Raw genomic sequence first — 19871 nt, 5'->3', positions numbered from 1 at the left:
GTTGTGCCGAGGGTAGAGGGATGATTGCAGTGAAGCAATTTTTTTTTGCTCTCAAACAGGACTTTACGTTTGGACTGAAGAAGCTAGCGGCATCTAACAGTAAACCTTTGTGCAATTTGTTGCCAAATTTGGATTGTTATAGCGTTGCACTTATTTAGAATACTTAGAATTAAAAAGCAATTGTGAAAAATAATGCTAAAATTTTTGTGTCAAATACGGCTAAATAATTCTCAGCAGTTGTAACTAGTTAGCTACCGAATGATCTCGCACTTCGATTTTGGGGATAGTAACTAATTTACGTGATATTAGTAACGTCAATATTTTGTTGTCGGAATATACGTCGGCGGTTGAATAATTCATACCATACTTTTTAGACGCCTAACTTTTAGATTAGCAGCAGTTAAAACCCTCAGCCTAAATGTATCCGCTCTTGTTTCTGATGTACAATGTTGGTGTTGGTCTACAGTAACGATAGGCCGCTCTCAATTGGTCGCATGGGACCGAGTGCTTTCGCCAGTTCCGGATTACGGGCATAGTAAAGGGACGAGGGATCGACCTTAATAATTTGGACCGGTAATGTGTTTAATGGCAGATAACTCGATTAAACGATAGGATAATCTTTAGGATTGTGGGTGTAATACACATAGAGTATTGTGGGCGATTATCATTGTAGGCCGACGAAGTCGTGTGTGAAAGCATTGGAAAGGTTATGCATTGTTTTCTCGACGTTGACACGAACATTTGCTTGATGTTTTTCACAAACCTGACTTTAACATTGTAAAAAATTAATATGGTGAACATGTTTGGGTGGATAAGATGTAACCATAGAATTCATTAGTTAAAGCTCCACTGAAATATCGCGTGTATCAAACTTGTTTAAAACAATGATAAAGAACCAAACAGTCAAGCAGTAGCAAAAAACACGCAAGCAAGATTAAAAACTTCTTTAATCTATATGTAATCACGTTGTAAATCGGAAAATAAATATATTTTACGCACGGTCTTATGTCTTTAATAATTCTTTCGTGCCCGGAGCAGACGTTAATGCGAAAGCATAAGAACTATTGATTGTACTGTGTATGTCTCTGGCTTGCTTGCGTGTCAACGAACACGAAAGTATTATGAAAGGCATAAGGCTGTGTGTAAAATTTATTCATTTCCTATTAAAACAACATTTTCAATGTAATTATTTATAGCGCTGTGTTCAAACCACGCCACGGTAAGTTCTGTATTTCACGCAACGTTAGAAACCAAGGTCGTTTACGTATTCAAAATCCCTGAAGCAATCCGGTTTAAGCGCTGAGAAACAAAAACATCCAACGCCAATCAACGTCGCACGTCGAAATACCTTCGTGGCACATTCGTATTTCCTTAGCGAGGAAACAGTATGGAAATGAAAACAGGACAAGGTCGTGTGCCGACGTGGAAGCAACTGTGTTTGCGGTCGGCTCCAGGTGTGGTGGAGTTTTGCAAAAGTGGCATTGCTTTTGTATTCAAGTAAGTTTGGAATATATGCCGATGCGCAATTTTAGTCGTTGTTTAGAGTGGTTTAAAATCATTTGACTGGTTTGAATCTGATTTCATCGATTTTGGAGCAAACGGTTTTTGTGAGCTATTAATCCACGTGAATTGATGTTTTATAGTCAGTCCTGTACTTTTGTTTTTACACTGTGGTGTCGACGCAGTTGGTAAACGTTTACTGAGAACAACAAACCCACGTCGCTTTTCGCGTAAATTAAGTGTCGTCGTTGCCCGGTCGTGAATCAAGGTTCAGAATTCGACACTTCCATTAAACGTTTCACGCTTGGTTCGCGCGTTTTGACGCAATAACCGGAGTGCGGTAATTGAGAACTCCCGACCCATAGCGGATATTGCGTGGGCTCCATTTCACAGAACCGCAATTTCTGGTCATTTCAACTACATTAATTCTAAGGGTTTGCATATCAGATTGCATTTGCCCATATGGCGCTATTGTACATGCAGGCTGTTTTTGTGTGAGGTTTCAGGCTATTTCGAGACTTGTACTTTTTCTTGCCTTTTCTAGCCATTTTTCTGTACTAACCATTACCAGCTAAGGTTTATTTGCCATCGCTCGTAATATGCCCGCGGTAAATATAAGTTAGCTAACCGAGCCACCAACGCCAGCCGTCTCATATACTCCTCTTGCCCGGAAAAAAACGCGCCAAAAGCCGGCGGCGAGTAAACAAATACCCGAGATTGCACCCGACCGGCAGCTGGACGACGGGCTTTTTATCGAAATCTGAAGCTATAATTTAGACGGCACACACTCGTCGTGGGCGCTCGTCTGGAACAAAGTGCAGGTGTTGGTCGTGTTCGAGATTCAAGTTGTTGCCGAGTGTATCCTGAGTCTGCGAAATTGCACTGAGGAATAAATTGGTCGTTTTAAAACGTTTGTCTCGTCGGGTTTCTGTATAAATCACACATGCATGGTATCTTTTTTGCTTTTCTGGGAGTGATTCCAGAGGAAACCTAGTGCTTGGAAGGTGTATGCGGTTGTAACTCTGGTGCATTTTTGATCCGCAAAGTTGCATGTTATGTTTTGTAAAAATCTTAAACAAATATTTCAATTATAAATTTGTCTGGTTACGAACTCGTCCCGGCCTTTTGCCGCCGAGTATTTGCGTCACATGAATGGTCTGCTATTTGCATTCACAAACCACATTACAAGGTAATAAGATTGGTACATGCGTGTACCCCGCGACATTATGGCGCCAAAGCAACAGCCTTTGACGAAAACGCCAGCTTTTTGAGCTAAACATAGAATGTCAACACTAAACAGCGTTGGCAAATCTGTGCAAAGCACATGTAGGATTAGTGACAAGAAAGGGCAGACGCACCCTCACAGAGAACGGAGAGAACAAGGTGCAACACAACGGGCGGTAGATTTTTAATTGTCCTCCCCTTTTGTGTGTGTTTGTCAGCGGGCGTAGATTTGGTCGCAACGCCTGCACCCCCGGCTAATAAGACGCGAGCGTCGCGATGAGGTTTTCGCGTTCCCTGCTCGCGCGTTATCTACACAGATCTGAGCAAGTTTGTTTTTGTTTGTAAACTCCGCTGCTGTTCTGCAGTTGTTGGTGCGGTTTAAATAATGCATAAATTGCGTGCAGCGAACAGCGCAGACCCCTAAGATTGTCAGCAAAGATATAGCGGTGTTGTGTGAAAATCGTTATGTTTGTGAGAATATTGCTTTCATTTGATATATTGCTGCCCGTGTAACGAAACAGTATGATTTCGATTGATGTCGTGAGTGCATGTTGACGGCTGATAGTCAATACGTCACAGTTTTCTTGTTTCGCCTTGGGAATGACCTTATGTTTCAGTAAAGTGTTTAATAGAAATAGCATAATGCCTATGCTTCCATGTCAGTCTAATTATTCCACATTATAATATTTATTCATGGTTAAAAATCAAAGACATTTTTTGCAGGTTTAGAAATGTGCTCGGGTTATTCAGCAACGAGCAAAAGGGGTCACGTAAACACGGCCACGCATGATACGCATCACACTTATGAAGACAAGCGCCTAATGAATTACCTGGAACGAATGACGTTTCAATTAAGGGTATCCATGTCGGGGTGGTTATACACACACCGAGCATAAGAGAACGCACCAAGCTATAGGCTGTAAATTATGAATGACCACCATGTGGATTATGGCACGCTGTGGGTCGGCCCCGGACGCCCAACGTGAAAGCATGAAATATGTATTCGATTGTTGACACATAGGACAGATGTTATTGAAACCACAGCACATTTGGGGGCAATTTGTTTGTAAACGATAGCACATCAAAGTGTGATATATGATGGGTCGGGATGAATGGATCGCAGGTGTTTTTCGGTTGGAAATAGACAACATATGTATGTAGAACTGTTTTTTTTTCAGGACATGTTAGTTTCGGCGGTTTAGGTAGTGATCAGTGCAATTGAGGTATTGCAAGATGGTGTCGCAGCGTAAAACCATGTTGTAAATTACAAGATATCGAAGTAACGGAAGCGAATTAAACCGCTTTTTGCAATCACAGACTTTTAGGACCACAAAATTCGATTGAATTCGCACCAAAAATTGCGCTATAATTTGCATGCATACAATCACATTTAACGAAAATCACAGCGAGCTCTAATAATAGTAAGTGTAATGTATGTGGGCGTCTCAAAGAAACGGTGAGTCATAAAAGAGACCAATCAGTTTAGAGGTCACAACTGCAAGCATTATGAGCGAGCCCCCTTGCGCCGCTAAATAATCGCTTGCACTTATCTAATGTTTATTCGTAATTTCCTGAACAGATCGTAGTTTGTTGCAACTGTTAAAGAATTCCACTGAACTAAAGAAAGTTTAAGTTTTGCAAGATCCGATTGAGAAATATTGTGAATTCTTCGACGAAGCACCAAATTTACACGACATAAGGGTAAGTGGAGAAAAGCATTTAATATTTTGTGTTGCTTTGTTCAGAAATCCATATTTAAGCAAAACAAGTTTTTTGCCAGACAGATTCTTTTTGTTAAGTTATTATTCTTTTTTGCAAAATTAGATTTTATGACTTTTGGCGTTTCGTTGCTGTTGTTATTATCTGTGTTGTCCGTTGCTTATATAAACCTAAACCGTTAGGGGCCGTTTTAAATTGTTCCTGTCTCTGTTTCCAAAACTCCTCCATAAACAAGGGATTCAACCACAAATATAAACACAGAGGTAATCGCGTTTCCTGTGGGATCGAACAATTAGGGACGTTTGTGCCAATAACAAACATAGGCTTATATTAGGGACGTGTTTACTATGCCTTCAAATGCTCTGTTTTGATTTGTTGTTCAAGTTTCCATGAATCGGGCGGTTAGAAACATTAAGATTCTCACGGAACCATACGGTTGTTGTTAGTTTGAAATGACGTAATACCTACATATTTAAACTATGCATTATAAGCTATGGTTAGAAACACCAGCAGATTTGTCTTTGCATCAACAAATTTTATACTCGAATGTGCTTTAAAGCGTATAGGCTGTAATATACATGTGTGTTTAATGAGGATTTTAAAGGGTTTCAATAGATCCTTATAAGTAATGTAGCCATAACAGTGAAATCCATGGACATATTTCAAAGCATAACCGTTTTTGCCTCTTGGTTTCGACAACACTTTTAAGGGCCTCATTTGAAACGCTAGAGAGAAGTTCAAATACCCCACACCTTCGTTACAACGCCCTTGAAGGCGCATCGTTATGTTTTCGGGAAGATATTTGTGTGTATTCAAAACGGATCTCAAGTCTTTTTCTGTACCGCACTTTTTAATTGTAGCCTTTTCTTGCGCTGTTGAGAGCCCTTAAGAGGAAAGCCCGGGCTTTGGCAAGTGGTTCCAATCTTACTTGTGAAATGAGAACTGTTGAATTGTGTTGTTCTTGGAAAGAGTCGGCAGTCCTTCGTAGGGAAACTACTCACTCCCCCACTTCGTGAGAAAGCTTTTTGCTCGGTGTTTTAAAACGCGCAGCCACTTGGAGTGAAAACAAACTGTTATCGCTTTTTCGCGGTGAGCTTAATTGGATTCGTGGCGATAACACATGCACTTGCATGTGGGACCATTGGTGTTTCCATCGATCGGCCATTAACTCGTTCTTCGCGAATCCATTGTTAAAACAGCCACGAAAACGTGTAAGTTGCCGTAATATAATTTATACGCATTGTAATATTTCTTGCCCTATGAGCTTGTTATGCAGAACGTACGGTAACTGAAACGTTTTGTTGTCAATGTTCGTAACTACAACGCGCTGTATTTTCTCTCAAAACAATGTGGCATCAGTCTGTTGTAGTGGTTGCTAAAGTTTAAGCACCTTTCGCACTTTTACGTATGAACAAGGGTAGCAAGAAACATTCGTCATAATTCCTTTGATGTTTTACGATATCTATTAGCGGGCAAAGGAGGGGTCGAATGATTTAACGACTGTCATTATGTCTGCTCTCCGCGCCGACGCAACGCCCGTAGAAGCATCGCGACCCGATTCCGTCTTGTTCGTCATTCTCATCAAATGATTGTGTTACATTTTTATGCTGGTCATTTTGATGTCGCTTGGTCGACCACGTGGTCATTCCCCCGACAATTTCTGCTTTCATCTTGTTGCCTTTAATGCTCATCAAACTATTAAGGTGAAAACATGTTGCCAGGTCTGTTATCGATGTAACAAAGAATACGCGACAAGTTCCAAAAGAACGGCGTTTCAGCACGTTGGAGACCTTTAAGTTAATTAAACCAAACATACTCTATCCTATCATGCAGTTAAGCTACTTCATTTGGGCCTAAATTGTAATATGTTTGAACATACGCGTTTTGATATTAGCTCAACCAGAAGATTGAAACTAAAGAGGTTGGTTTCGATACCGTTTTCCACAGTTCATTTGTAAATCCAAATATACCTGACATTTTTCAATGTAGTTATGTAGACTCCAGTGATATTGGTCCCTCAAAGTGTACGAGTCGGTATAAAACTGCCAGTCAAACTCACAACTCCTTGACTCGATGGAAGCCAACATGCCGATACGCGTAAAGCCGCAGAAGTTTTGGCAAGCGAACATAACTCCTGACTTCTATAGAGAAAGTTGATCGATGCCAATAAACCATAACGACCGCTGCATCGTTCCGCCGAGTCGGAAAAGGATATTCGAACCGGCGGTGCTCCGCGAAACGAGAAATATTTCATCCTTGCACGCGAATAAGTGAACTAGTGCAAATGTTAACCTGAACTAGACCGAATCTTTAGTTTATATCTCCGCCTTTACGGGGTATAGTCAAGTAGTGCGGCGTTTGTTTGTGTGGGTCTTTTGAACACGAAGACCACCTGCTGGATTCGTGACGTTATCTTCAAAACTCGGCATAAATATTGATTCACACACATCCGACTTGGCCACGACCTGTGTAGTTGAAAATGTCAAGACACACGAAAAGCACACTTTGCAAATTTGTTTTACAAAAGATCTAGCGCGTAATTTGTGTTTTACTCAGGTAACACGCTTGTATGTTGTAGGTACAGGCTTGTCACCTAAGTAAAACACAAAATCTACAAAAATATATTTATAATATAGCAAGTAAAATGTATTCTGTGTGGAATTATATCATTTTAAAAAGCTAGGGCGATCACACAAACTGTTGTTTGCTTAAGGGGGGTTCGGTAATGATTAAGCTTGTTGATGTTCGCCAGAGCTTATTTGCTTCATGAACGTCTTTTCCAATACAAATTTCAAAGTTAGCGGTTTTAACCGCAGCGCTTGGCGCATTATCCCGCTCTCCTGTTTTACCACCAGAGTTTATGAATAATGCAAAGTGAGAAGATGAAATGGAGGCCAGTGTTTCGCGTCCAACGCATAAAATATTGCGCCTGAATTGTAAAGTAAGCCTTCATTGCACTGATGCAGCCAACGCGGCCTCTTTATTATTCCCACCGCGTGTCAGGTTTGGAAGTTTATGCGCGTCAATATTAATGTAGAAATTAAACCCACTTTAATAGACTTGCAGACTGTTTCGACCTTTCCGTTTTCGATCTAATCTACTTTATTATAAAACACTTGAAAGTTGAGGCGCCCATAATTCTTCTCCCATGAATTCTTCATTGGGCCTGAATTTTTGGTGGAAATGTCAGCATGTAAACAATGCTTCTAACACTTAAACAAAAAACTGGGCTGTGGGACCTTTTAGTGGATTAAACCCAGTTAGAATTCAGTTGTCGCCTTGAAGTTTACGCTTTTTTAAGGATTTGTCAAGACCGTTTCAAGACCCATGACAGTAAACTTCATAACCTTCCAAGACAGTTTTACAGGTTTGCCGACAATTACGCCTTGCAGGTTGGGGTTAATTACACGTTCTTTACAGCTGATTAGCAGAAAAGTGGCAAAGTCAGTTCCCTAATTACCGACTGTCGCCCTTACAAGCTTCAAAACAAGCCGACTTGGCGCATAATCGGATTTCGTGCAACGATCGTAGGATTATAAGTTGTCAAAATTCACCTTTGTATTGCGCACCTCGAAATCATCGCCTTTCTATCACCGACAAGCATAATTCGTAGAAATGACGGGGTAAGACTCCAGCGTATTTCTTATCGGGCGACTATCTCTGTAGCTAATCTTAAGCGTTCAACACAAAACGACGTTTTTTAGCTGCAAGGAACTGCTCTCAACGATCCCGAAAGCCCGCAGCGTAGTTACGGGAACATGATATGTTTGAGTGGGTTGAAGCGAAGTGGCCGAACAGCAAGGTTGGCGTAAAATAAATTCTTTCTATTTTGAGCACGTTTCAATAGTTATACAAGTTATTGCTTGGACAATGGCATATTCACAATATATATAGCAACCTCCTATGGGTGACGCCAGAATACATATAAATACCGGTTCCCAGTGTTAATCTTGTGTCACTTGTTGCTTTTAAATCGTGTACGTCAAGAATTCAAATATTTTACTGCTTAATTCTGTCTGTCAAGTATCTAATCGATCATCGCATAAATCCTCACCGAAGTACATCCATTCCCCTCCCTACATTAAAACCCAGTAAATCCTTATTTATCCGTATTACTTCCCAATGACCGTTTTAATTTTTTGAACCCAATATCAGATCCGCCCATTGATCTAAAAATCAATAACAACCGAAACAGATTATGACCTTGTCCACCGACCTCAACCAAATCCGTGTCGGTGAAATGCGATTCTGTTAATCCGGGACACTGCGATATAACAAATATGGATTACCGGCAGTAGGCGTGAAATAGGGGTCGCTTTATCGCGCGACCAAAGCCAACAAACTAAAAGCAAATGTTTTGAGATTCTGAGGAAACAGCCGAATGGTTCGGAAACGACTCAATTCGATTGGTTATCGTGAGATTAATCGTTGTGATTGTGTGATACCGATCTCAGGTGGAAACTGGTTCATTGCGTTTGTTTTGTTGTGTTGCAAAAGTCGTATCTGTGCGTAATCTTTCATGTTTATCAATTTTTAAATCTCAGGGACGTTTGGTTGGATAGCAGTAACCGCCCAACATACTACAGAATTGTTTTGCAAGTCCTTTACCTCATGTTGGTTTGACGGACAAATTTCTGGTTTAATGATCAACAACAAATCTTCTTAGTGGATTTGAAAATAAGGAATCAAATTTAAGTAAACTTTCATTGCAAAAAAATAGGAGGATTTTATTCAACAGACGTTTCATATTTGTTTTCCATAATTTAGGCTATTTTCCAAGCCAGTGCTTTAAACCTCGGCGTACAAAACGCACATTCGCGACACCTGCCACAGAAACACTTGGACAAACTAAGTAAGTGTTAACAGACACAGGAAGAACATCCTTCAATCTTCTGTTGTCAGATGTATCAGATCCCTCCACCAGTTCCACAAGCTTCTTTTACCAAAACCACCCATTACAGGGACGCTGGAATCTCAAGTGGTCGCAGTGTTCGGGACAATTGAAATAAAGAAGCGTGCCGGTCATGGGACATGACTTTTTGCGAGCTAACTGTGTTGAGAAAGGGGCAGCTGCATTATGGCACGTTTTAAACCCTACCGTGGTGTCCAAATGTCGTTGGCGTTGGTGTAAACTGTATCGTGTGGAGTGGGTAGTGTTTTGCTATCTTGTTACCGCACAGGAAACGTTTAGAATTCTACACTGGGAAACAGAAACCACTTCTTGTTTCAGTTCCATTGGCAAAAGCGCTGGATATTATTGCAATGCAAGTTTAAAGTGTTAATATCATGAAATTTCCTTTTCCTTTTGCCGCGTTTACATTGGGTTTCCCACATTACATACCTTAACTCCAAGCACTTTAAACTGTAGCGATCAATCTTCTGGTTTAAAATCTGCCGAACCAATTGCAACGCAGTGTTTCTCCTTTTAACGTGATTCAACCGCCTGTTGACCCATACAGCCTCACCTTAAAACCGCGCTTCTTCAGTTCCAAGGCGTTTTGAATGTGCGTTTGTTTAAACCCAAGCCTAACGTGTGTTGTGGGTACAGCTTCCCACCAACCCAACGATCCCCTCTGTAGTAAAACCCCTTCACTCTGGCACACGTTCCGACGGGTTCACGGTCGTAAAATTGCTTGTGCAAACATGGCGTTCAGCCGCAGTGCGTGATTGTGCATCGGTTGTTGGAGATTTGGTTTTTGGACCGGGTTTTTAAATGGGTTCAGTTTTGGGACCGGTTAAGGTCTTGGTTGGAGCAGAACTGTGAAAGTGTATAAGTTACTGAACTTCTTTGTCATTTTTTTAGCAAAACTTTACTTAATTTAATTTAAATTAGAGACGATGTTGTGTAGCAGGGATTGCGAATGGGTGAAAATACCCATGAAGAATGTTTTGTAAGAAAGCAAAATATTTGTCGCCATTGTTAATTAAATCATTTGATATTTGGCCACTCTGACGAATGCGTTTAACTTTTGTTTTCAGCTACTTATCAAAATATATTTAAGTTTTGCAACAAACGTACCAAATTCTGACAGGAGTTTTGTCTTTGTTCAGGCAATAGAAATCGCCAAACGATGCGAAATATCGTTCCTGGCGCCTTCGTCGCCTCGATCGTGACGTTATGCCTGATGACGTCATGGCACGTTGTTGGAGCGACGAGAAAGACGGTTCATTTGAGAGAAGAATCGTCATTGGGTAAATTGTGTTTAACATTGTAAAAGCTGCAAGGGGAATATTTTGGTTATTTTGCTAAATAAATTATATGGAAATTTTCTTTAAATCGTAAAAAAACCTGTCATACCAAATGAACGTAGCGGGGAATGAAAAAAACAAACAATTATATTAGAAAAAAAAATTCTCATTCAATGGATGTACATTTGCATTCGAATAAAAGAACAGCGCCAATCAGTTCCCATATGTTAGCATGACCGTAGACGGGACTGAAGTTTGTAAGGTTTTAGATGACCTTGAAAGCTAAAATCATTTTCCACAGGTCACCCAATCGGCGATGTTGCGGCACTGTTGAACTTAATCCCATCATCTGATACACAATATCAAGTACTTGGTCAATACCTCCTCGCCTCGTCGTCCTCCACTGGCGCTCAACAGGACCGCAAGTGGATAGCTGTGGGTGAAAACACAGGCGCAATCACACTGCGCCACCGCGTGGACAGGGAGAGAATTTGTGGCGATGCGGAGAAATGCATTGTTCGGGCTCAGGTGGGTTTCGGTGTCCAGCAATGATTTTTGAAAACAGAGATTCCCGTTTGTACGTAATTTCATGAAAAATTGAGCCGATTAAAAAGTTAATTACGAAAAACGGAAAGCTTAATTTTAGGCTAATGTTTCCCCCTTCTTTTGTACATGAGATATCTTGTGGTAAAAACTACGCACTCACATCTAAAGCTGAAAGAAAACTGGTTTCAATAAAAATGTTTTAATCTCTCTGTTTCAATTTTGTACAGATTTTTGTTACTGGAGAACAGAAAATGCTCGATCTCGACGTCATATTTGATGACGTCAACGACAATGACCCGATATTTCCTGTGCGTTCCATTACAGTGAACAAATCGGAGTCTGCAAGTTTGGGCGACATTATTAGTTTGGATCGATTCCTTGCCAGCGATGATGACCAAGGTATTTCCATATCATTCCGATATGTTGTAGTAATTTGAATGACGAAACGACGATTTCCATATTCGAGTAAATCTAATCGTTTTGTTTGCAAAGATTTAATGGCATGGACACCGATAAAACCTTCAAGGTTATTCGAGTTGTATTTATTAATATTGTTGCACCGAGTTAAATTGGCGATAACTCGTAACTGAGTGGTCTAATGGTATATTGTAAAATTTAATATCGTTCAATTTTTTTGCCAGGCAACAACTCCCGCATTACGTATTCAATCAACCGTAACGGATTTTTCGCCGTGGAACAATTTAGAGACGACATGGGCTCCCAACATCTGCAGTTGGTCGTGAAAAACCACCTTGGTAAGAAAATCTAAAATTTATAAACAGAGAACATTGTAAATCGGTTTGGGTTGAAATGATTCCAAATCTTCGCCTATGTTTGTAGGGAAACCCAGCATATTTGGGGTGTTGTTTATTTCCAAAGCTTTTTGGGTTAACTATACTTTACCTGGGTAATTTACCAAATATTAGTTTACTGTGAGCATATATCTGTACGTTCATCTTTGGCAGATTTCGAAAGCTCCTCGTTGGTTCGGCTCCAACTCACCGCCAAAGACGGGGGATTTCCCAAACGTGCAACTCGTGTGCCGATTCGCGTTAAGATCGTCGACGAAAACGACAACAAACCAACGTTCGAAAAACAGGTGAGTCGATATTATAACTTACCGCAGGTTAAAACTTAAAACTAATTGGGATATAAAGTAAATTCCGACAGAAAAGTAGCGATAATAGCATTGGTTCGTTGCGTATGGTTACAACATGGTTACGAACAATGCAGGATGAGTCCTTAAAAACATACATTGCAGTGTCGGCAAAAAATCGTAGAACGGTGCAATCATAGCCATTTTTATAAACGCTCCCATGTCAGATTTCGAATCCGGTATACTTAAAAAATTCCTTTTGGATCCGCAGGAATATTCGGTGGTACTGAATGAGAACATTCCATCTGGTGAGGTCATAACCCGTGTGAGGGCCTACGACGCCGACACAGGACCATGGGGCACTCTACGGTACTCCCTGTCCAGTCGGAACAAACCTCTGGCGCGACACCTAGTGGGTGTCGATGCCAAAACTGGTCAAGTGATTTTGAAACAGAAGTTGGACAGAGAAAAGCATGACGGGTAGGTTTTGAAACAAGCTTTGTTTTAGCAAAATATTTTGTGATAATGTGCCAACAAAATCCGGTTGTGTCTTTTACTGATTATCTGCGCACTCCCTTGAAGAGTTGTTTCTACTGTTGTTCACTTTTGATCGTGTTGCCGGCATATTGAATATACCAAATAGAAAAAGTTTTGACGAAGACGCGTAATTGATGTTTGAAAATTGGCAGCAACTGAAAGTATTTCTTAAACAAATACTCCTAAACAGACGATATTTAGATTCCTATATTCCCAATACAGTTATATGCATTATTTGAATATGATCACAGAATTCGCATCGGAATCGAAGCACGTGACTCCAGTTCGACCAATCAGCAAATGGGAGGAACTTGGCTTGTGTTTCATGTCAAGGATGTAAACGACAACCACCCAAAGATCATGATCAGTCTCATTCCCCCAGGAGAGGGAACCACTGGTAAGTTAACCAATGGAAACCACGTGCAGATATATATTCTGTGTGTAGTTTGTAAAAATATCAAACTTTAGGAGCTGGGAACTATCTGTTTTGTCCTTGCAAAGACAGCAATTCTTTTAATTTTTTTGATATAACCTGATTCTAAATCCAGTTTTCAGATGCTATCTAACACTGTTAACCAATGAGATGTTTAATTCAAAATAGGAAATGAAGTTTACCTTGTTGCTGTATTAGTTTAACTTGAACCCAGATTTCAAGTGTTTTTTTGTTTCTTTTTAAGCTTACATCAGTGAAGATGCGACCCCCGACACCGCCTTCGCTTACGTCACAGTTAGTGACGCCGATCTGGGTCGCAACGCTGATGTCACAATCGAAATCGATTCGGTATCGTCTTCTAGCGATACAGACGCCCACTTGGGGGAGTTTTGGAAGGAAAGGTTTCAACTGGACACTGCGGGTCTCCTTGGCATCGCAACTACTTTGGATAGAGAGGAGGAAGGGCTATATGTGATCGTGTTGAAAGCGTGCGATAACGGGATGCCGAAGCTGTGAGTAAAAAAAAAACATTTCAACCCATTGGGTTTTTGTGTGAATCCTCGTATAAAGTAAATTGTTAGTTTGCAGTGCGTTGTTTTCTGTTTCTGGCGAACGCCTTGTAAGACAAACGAACTGGAATTTTATGCTGTTTAAATCCGTTACCAAGTCTTTGTTGTCAACAAAACTAACAGCAGAATCCGACAACGTAAACTCTTGAAACTAAAACATACAATGCCTAATATTTTGTTGCTGTTGCTGCCTATTATATTTTAACGGTCTGTTCTTCTGGCACAATTCACCTTTACGCTGATGAAGCCTAGCTGAATATCAGGTGAAACGTCAGACAATAAAAGTCATGACGGTGATTGTATAGTCACCACAAAGTGGAAGTCTTTGCTTGGCGTTTGGTCAGCAAAGTCGTCTGATAGTCACACCAGCTGCACTGATGAGACCTTTTAGGTCGAAACAGTGGCCATCTGTCTGCAGCTTACACAATAAAGTCACGTTAATTGTGCCAGAAAGACAGATTATTAAAGTATATAATGCTTATTAAACTTCACAAGCTTCTATGCTACACGCTTCTACGTAGAGGCGGTGAATTCAGAGTATGAACAACACTTGTTTTTTCGCAGTTGTTCGAACGCCAGTTTGGAGTTGGTTGTTCTCGATGTTAACGACAACGCACCAGTGTTCGTTGAGTCGGAAGTCACATTTCGTTTGAACGAAGACGCTCAGGTTCCAAAATTCGTCACCACTTTTCAAGCGAGTGACGGCGACGCGAAGAATCTCCCCTCCTCTACACGAAACGAGGTGAATGTTTTAACGTTAGTTAAAAGTTTTGAAAATAAAAAAAAAATATTAACAAATTTTAAAAAAGGAAGAAAAACGTTATCTTTTCGTATACGAGTAAAATTTCTTAAAATAGTGAATAAATTTGTTTTAATTTAAGTTTCTCATAACTATTTGGGACACTCCAGCCGTTAAAATGCTTATCATAACGGCGTACCGGCAAGAATTCTTTCATCGGAACGTTCCGGTTAATGACAATACTGTGCTTGTTAAAAAAAAACAAATAAAAAAAAACAAACAAGATCAACAACATCAAAAGTTAGGATATCCAGATTGCAGGCTTTTGTCAGTTTCGGTATTAATGGTGATTTAACCTTTCGTTGTTTATAGAACGGACAGGTTGTGACGTCTACAAACGGTGACGTCATGTACTCAATCCTCGATGGTGATGGAACATTCGCGATCGAACCACATACTGGAAGATTGACACTTGTGCGCCCTCTAGACAGAGAACAGGTGGAAGTTTTCGAGGTAAATTGCGATAAACGTTTGCTGCGTTAAAATGGTTTTGAATCCTATGTTATAAGGTGATATTCATTAGTTCTGAGCAAACTAAGTGTCTATTGTCTGAAAGAAAAAAACGAAACTAAGTTTGGAAAAGGAAACCGTGTCCATAGTGTGGTCCCAATGTGGAATTATGTACAGTTCACGAACATTACGATCAAAACTGCGTTCATCACCAGTAAAGTACCTTATCAACCTTATAATAATCCACCAGGACCGTAACAACATTGGTTTTCCTTTCAAACATTTTCAGTCAGTTTTTTCAGTGACTTAAATCTGCAGACTTTTCAATACCCAAATAATTTAACTGGAAAGTAGTTTCTTCACGTTAGTTCTATGTATTTAGTTGATAATCGAAGCAAAAGATGCAGGCCATCCGAAGATTTTGTCCAACACCACCAAACTAACCATTTACGTTGATGACGTCAACGACAACCAACCGTTGTTCACCAACCCTCCCGAAGACAACAAGTCTTATTACGCAACCATTCTTCGCGATGACATTATTCTTCGTATACAGGTATATACCAAGATTGATTGAATCCCTAAAAACTTTACAATTGTTTTTTTCATTTTGTTTTTTTAATTGTTCATTTACTTAATTCACAAAAATAATCATTTGAAGTTACTTTCGGCGCAAAACTGTTTTGTCAAACATTCTAATCATAAGCATGTTAATGTTTTTTCATTGACTAAACAACTGTTTCTGCAAAACATTACACAAACATACACACTTACTTTTTCAGGCAATCGATAATGACGTAGGGGCGAGTGGTGAAGTAAAGTACTCTCTAGCGTCTGTTAGCGGCGACAGTGGCGAATTTACGTCATTGTTTCTTCTCGATTCAAAAACGGGAAATCTTCGTCTCAACATGACGTCACCGGCACTTAAAACTTTCCTTGGATCGTATTTCATAACGGTTGAGGTAAGTGCTGTCCCATTTTACCACCACGTGACATGTATAGTGGATATCCAATTATGTTGTATTTAAATATTTAAAATACTGTCAGACCTCCGTCACAAAATGTCGAGATGGTTCGACCCTGCTGCATTGCATCGGTCTGATAATACTTTTTAAACGAGGACAAGTTTCAATATAAAAATTTGAAATTTGAATATGATGGAAGGCTGTACTTTATACAGTACCTATATGTTCTTGTATATCTTTTTCCACTATCTTAAAACTCTTTCGTCATTCTGAACATCCCAGACTGTTTTATCTTCAGTTAAGTTAACAGGTCGAGTATTAAATATAACCCTTACCACTTTATAAAACCAATTGAAAAAAACAGGAATTTTAAATCATAGGAAAGTTATTTTCGCATTATTACAGTAAAATATTTTTACAGGCGAGCGACTCTGACGCGGAACCCTTAACAAGCTCACGTCACTTCTACGTCATAGTCACGGATAGTGACGTGTTACCAACTTCGGCTGGGGGGATTTCGCACGTCATAATCATCATTGTTCTTGCGACGTCACTGGTTCTGATAACAGTTGTGGTTGTGGTCATCTTCATGAGATGCAGAAAGACGAGCAAGGTATTGAAAGTGAATTCATTTGATACAAAGTATATCTTTTGTATATTTGCCAGTTGAACGAAAAAGGGCGTTTAAAAAATAATATTCATTTAGGGAAAAAAAAATATGGAAAAAATTCTGTTTTGCATTTAAACCCACACAAATTTGTATTTCGTAAAAACAAGATTTCTTTAGACAAGTGTAGAAAACATGTCATAATGAGCAAACTATTCCACAGCAATCGCGCACGTACGTTTGCCATAAGGTGTCGCAAGAGGACAGTGAGTGGAGTCGCGCTTCAGTGAGCAGCCTTAAGCAAAAACCCATCGAAGCGAGACGAACAGTATCCGAGGAATCACCGAGCATGAAGGAAACCAGCAAACTTTGGGAAGACGGAAATCAGACCAGGTAAATTATGTAGCAAAGGCTGATTACATTTCCTCATTAAGCTGAAACAAGTCAAAACAACAGGTGTCACATTTAAATAGTGTACCATAATATCTTTTCGTCTTGCCTCAAGTCATAAGTTAAGGAATAACTCAAAATACTTCTTGCTGTACTTTTGTGCGTTTTGTTAACTTTAAAAAACTTAACATTTATAGCTTCCCCCAAACTTGTAATCAATTCAATAATAATCCTTCTAATGATGTTGACTGCTGGTTAATTTACTTTTAACGCTTCTTTTTGCCAATGCAGAAACGACTCAGTTCGTACTGCGTCCAACACTGACGTCACCAACACATCCAGGCATGACGCAATGATGACGAGGCAGTTCAGGACATCTACTCGAAGTCTTGGCCGAGGCAACTCGCAGTGTAGCAATGCTTCAGGCCGTCTAGTTGTACCGGACAAGTACAAGTCAGTCCCTCATCTTCTCACAGCTTCGTCGCACGATGGCGATAGTGGGCGGGGTGACAGTGACCCGGATGTTGCCAGTCTTGAAGTCACATACGAACAAGGTTTGAACAAAGTTTTAATCCTCTGTACTTGAAAATAGACATTTTCAAAGCATTCTTGAGAAATCTTCATGGAAGAAATTGTAAAACAAAACCCTCAAAGGACTTCTTTAATAATTCTTGTTTAATAAAAAACGAACCTGAGGCTTGTTGCTTCAAAAATCTCCTGTTTTTCCTGTGCGAACGAGTTTGATTAAAATCACGCAACAAACGCGAACGTTAGGCTACAGATAGGGTTCGTTCAGTTGTTTATGTCACAAGACAGCTGCGTTCGCATAAACGAATACTGACTGGCCTGTCTGTTCACAAAAGACCTTTTGCCAACGATCTTAAATTTTTTTTCAGAATATCCACGACTCCGATCCAACTCTCATTTGAGCTCGAGGAGTGACGTAACAAACACACCGACCAATCGTCTTTCGAGACGTTGTACCGACATGTGTTTAAAATATGGACATAGCGACGCCTGTTGGATGCCCCCAACACCACGTGGTAAGCAAACACCGCAGTTACATTTGAGACAATCGCAACGGAAGTTTCCAGTGCTGGCGCAAACGATTTTTCAATGTTTACAATATACCAGCAGACTTCAATCTGAAACTTTTAAATGTTTTAAATTATTGACTGTTATAATTATATTTGCCTTTTAGTCTTTGCATGCATGCATTGTTGGCCCAACTGTAAACATTTAAGATTTCCTCTGTCTGAAATAAGCGAATCGTTGAGACAGTTTGACCACCAGTTCGTTTTCATAATGTATTACGTGAAAGATGCTTACCACTGTACGTCATACCATGTCATCCTTATTTAGGACCACTTTATTTTACCCAATTATTATTGACGTATTTGAATTTTTCCAGCTCCAGTCAATCCGTACAGCAGTCCAGCCTTCATTGACAACAAGAACTCCACATACGTCCAACTCTGTCCACTACCGCAGAATAACCACATGCCTTATCCGGACCAGCAGAGGCAGGTTGACTTGGAACCGATTCCCGAATCGACTCCGATCCGATACTTCGCATACCCCGCCTCCGATCTAAGTTCGATATATTCCAATGTCATCGCCTCAAACCGCGCACCGCCCCCATATGACTATTACCACCCGGCCCGTCCCAACCATGATGTCACACCTAGAGTGACGTCATTCGATCACCACACACCAACGTCAAGGTTAAGTCCGATATCTAGTGTTTCGTCACCGGCTGCTTCGGCGTTAACGTTTGAAGAGCAGCAACGCAAAACCCATTGCGTCGTTCGCCGTGACGTAGCACCCGATGACGCAGGCTCCATGTCACCAAGCTCAGCGCCTTCGTCACCCAAGCGCCCGACGAACAATCTTGCAAGGAGCCACTCGGCGGACCTGCTTTCCACAGAATCGTCAACTGCCGCCGCGTTCGGCTTGCCGAGAATTCGAGTCCAATCTCCCGCGGCAAGCGAACAGAATTACCGATCTAATGCATACGGAAATGTGAGCATGCGGGAGACCGAGGAAATTGTTCAGAACATAGAAAAGCTTTTGAACACTTAAGCCTTTGTTTCTAAGTTGTTGAAGGTTCGCTAATGTCAACAGCCATAAATGCGTCGTTGCAATCAGATATTTTGATATTTGCCGCTTTTGCATGTCGTTTCCGTTGCATTTGCTTTATTTGTTACAATAAAAGCTGAAAACCGTTAACAGGCGAACCTGTCCAAAATTACTCCCAAAGAGTGATTGGCGATCAGCGTCAATGTGATTTTTTGTTTTGAAATTTCACAGAACTATTAATTTCACCATTATCACACGCCAGTTCCTGTACTTGTTTAAATAGAAACCTGCTTTGAAATCGGAATCCAGACCTGCAAAGGCCAAGTTCAATTCTCACCGAATCCCAAAATAACTCCAGCACAAAATGCCATTGCGACTCTTAAAAATGGTGTTCCTAGTCAGAATTTGTTGAAAAAACCCGAAGAGCCGATTCAGCGAAAACAAAAAGGTGCTTGCAGAGATCATTAACAGGCAATCAGGCGGGCGTAACAGTGCGTGACGGTTACAAACGCGACACGTGATCTCCAGATCGTCATGGATGACCTGTCGGGGATCTTGTTCGCGCCGAAAAATGCGTGCCAAAGTCCTGAAGTGGTGGTGTTGATTTTTTCTCTTAAACTTTCCGGTTGATTGTCTCTGTCTGACAGGTGATATGAGACACTCTGCTGGCTGAAAAGGCACACAGGGCGTTATATTTTAGCTTGGCTCCACAAGAAAAAGTGGCTCTTTACTGGGAATCAATCATCGTTGGTGGAACAAACGAAACAA

General features: G+C 40.5%; 1 protein-coding gene across 2 annotated transcripts; it reads left to right on the top strand.

The window, feature by feature from the left end:
* The first annotated feature begins 4301 nt into the window (after positions 1-4301).
* LOC145913808 (protocadherin 18-like) lies at positions 4302-19243 on the top strand. Of its 2 annotated transcripts, none has more exons than XM_083001568.1 (18): positions 4302-4425; positions 10495-10635; positions 10934-11160; positions 11406-11577; positions 11820-11933; positions 12144-12277; positions 12546-12754; positions 13063-13208; positions 13489-13756; positions 14378-14555; positions 14925-15065; positions 15445-15618; positions 15845-16024; positions 16449-16640; positions 16858-17027; positions 17316-17578; positions 17921-18067; positions 18436-19243. In XM_083001568.1, the coding sequence occupies exons 2-18, from the start codon at positions 10515-10517 to the stop codon at positions 19104-19106; spliced, it is 3507 nt and encodes a 1168-aa protein (XP_082857694.1). In that variant the 5' UTR covers positions 4302-4425; positions 10495-10514; the 3' UTR covers positions 19107-19243. The 2 variants fall into 2 exon arrangements, with proteins under 2 accessions (XP_082857694.1, XP_082857696.1); XM_083001570.1 differs by lacking the exon at positions 4302-4425 and adding an exon at positions 8147-8245.
* The last annotated feature ends 628 nt before the right edge of the window (positions 19244-19871 follow it).

This window comes from Ascidia mentula, chromosome 9, assembly GCF_947561715.1.
Source record: "Ascidia mentula chromosome 9, kaAscMent1.1, whole genome shotgun sequence".
NCBI classification, from domain to species: Eukaryota; Metazoa; Chordata; class Ascidiacea; order Phlebobranchia; family Ascidiidae; genus Ascidia; species Ascidia mentula.
Note: the sequence above shows the minus strand (reverse complement) of the source record. Positions and strands in the feature narration are given on the sequence as shown.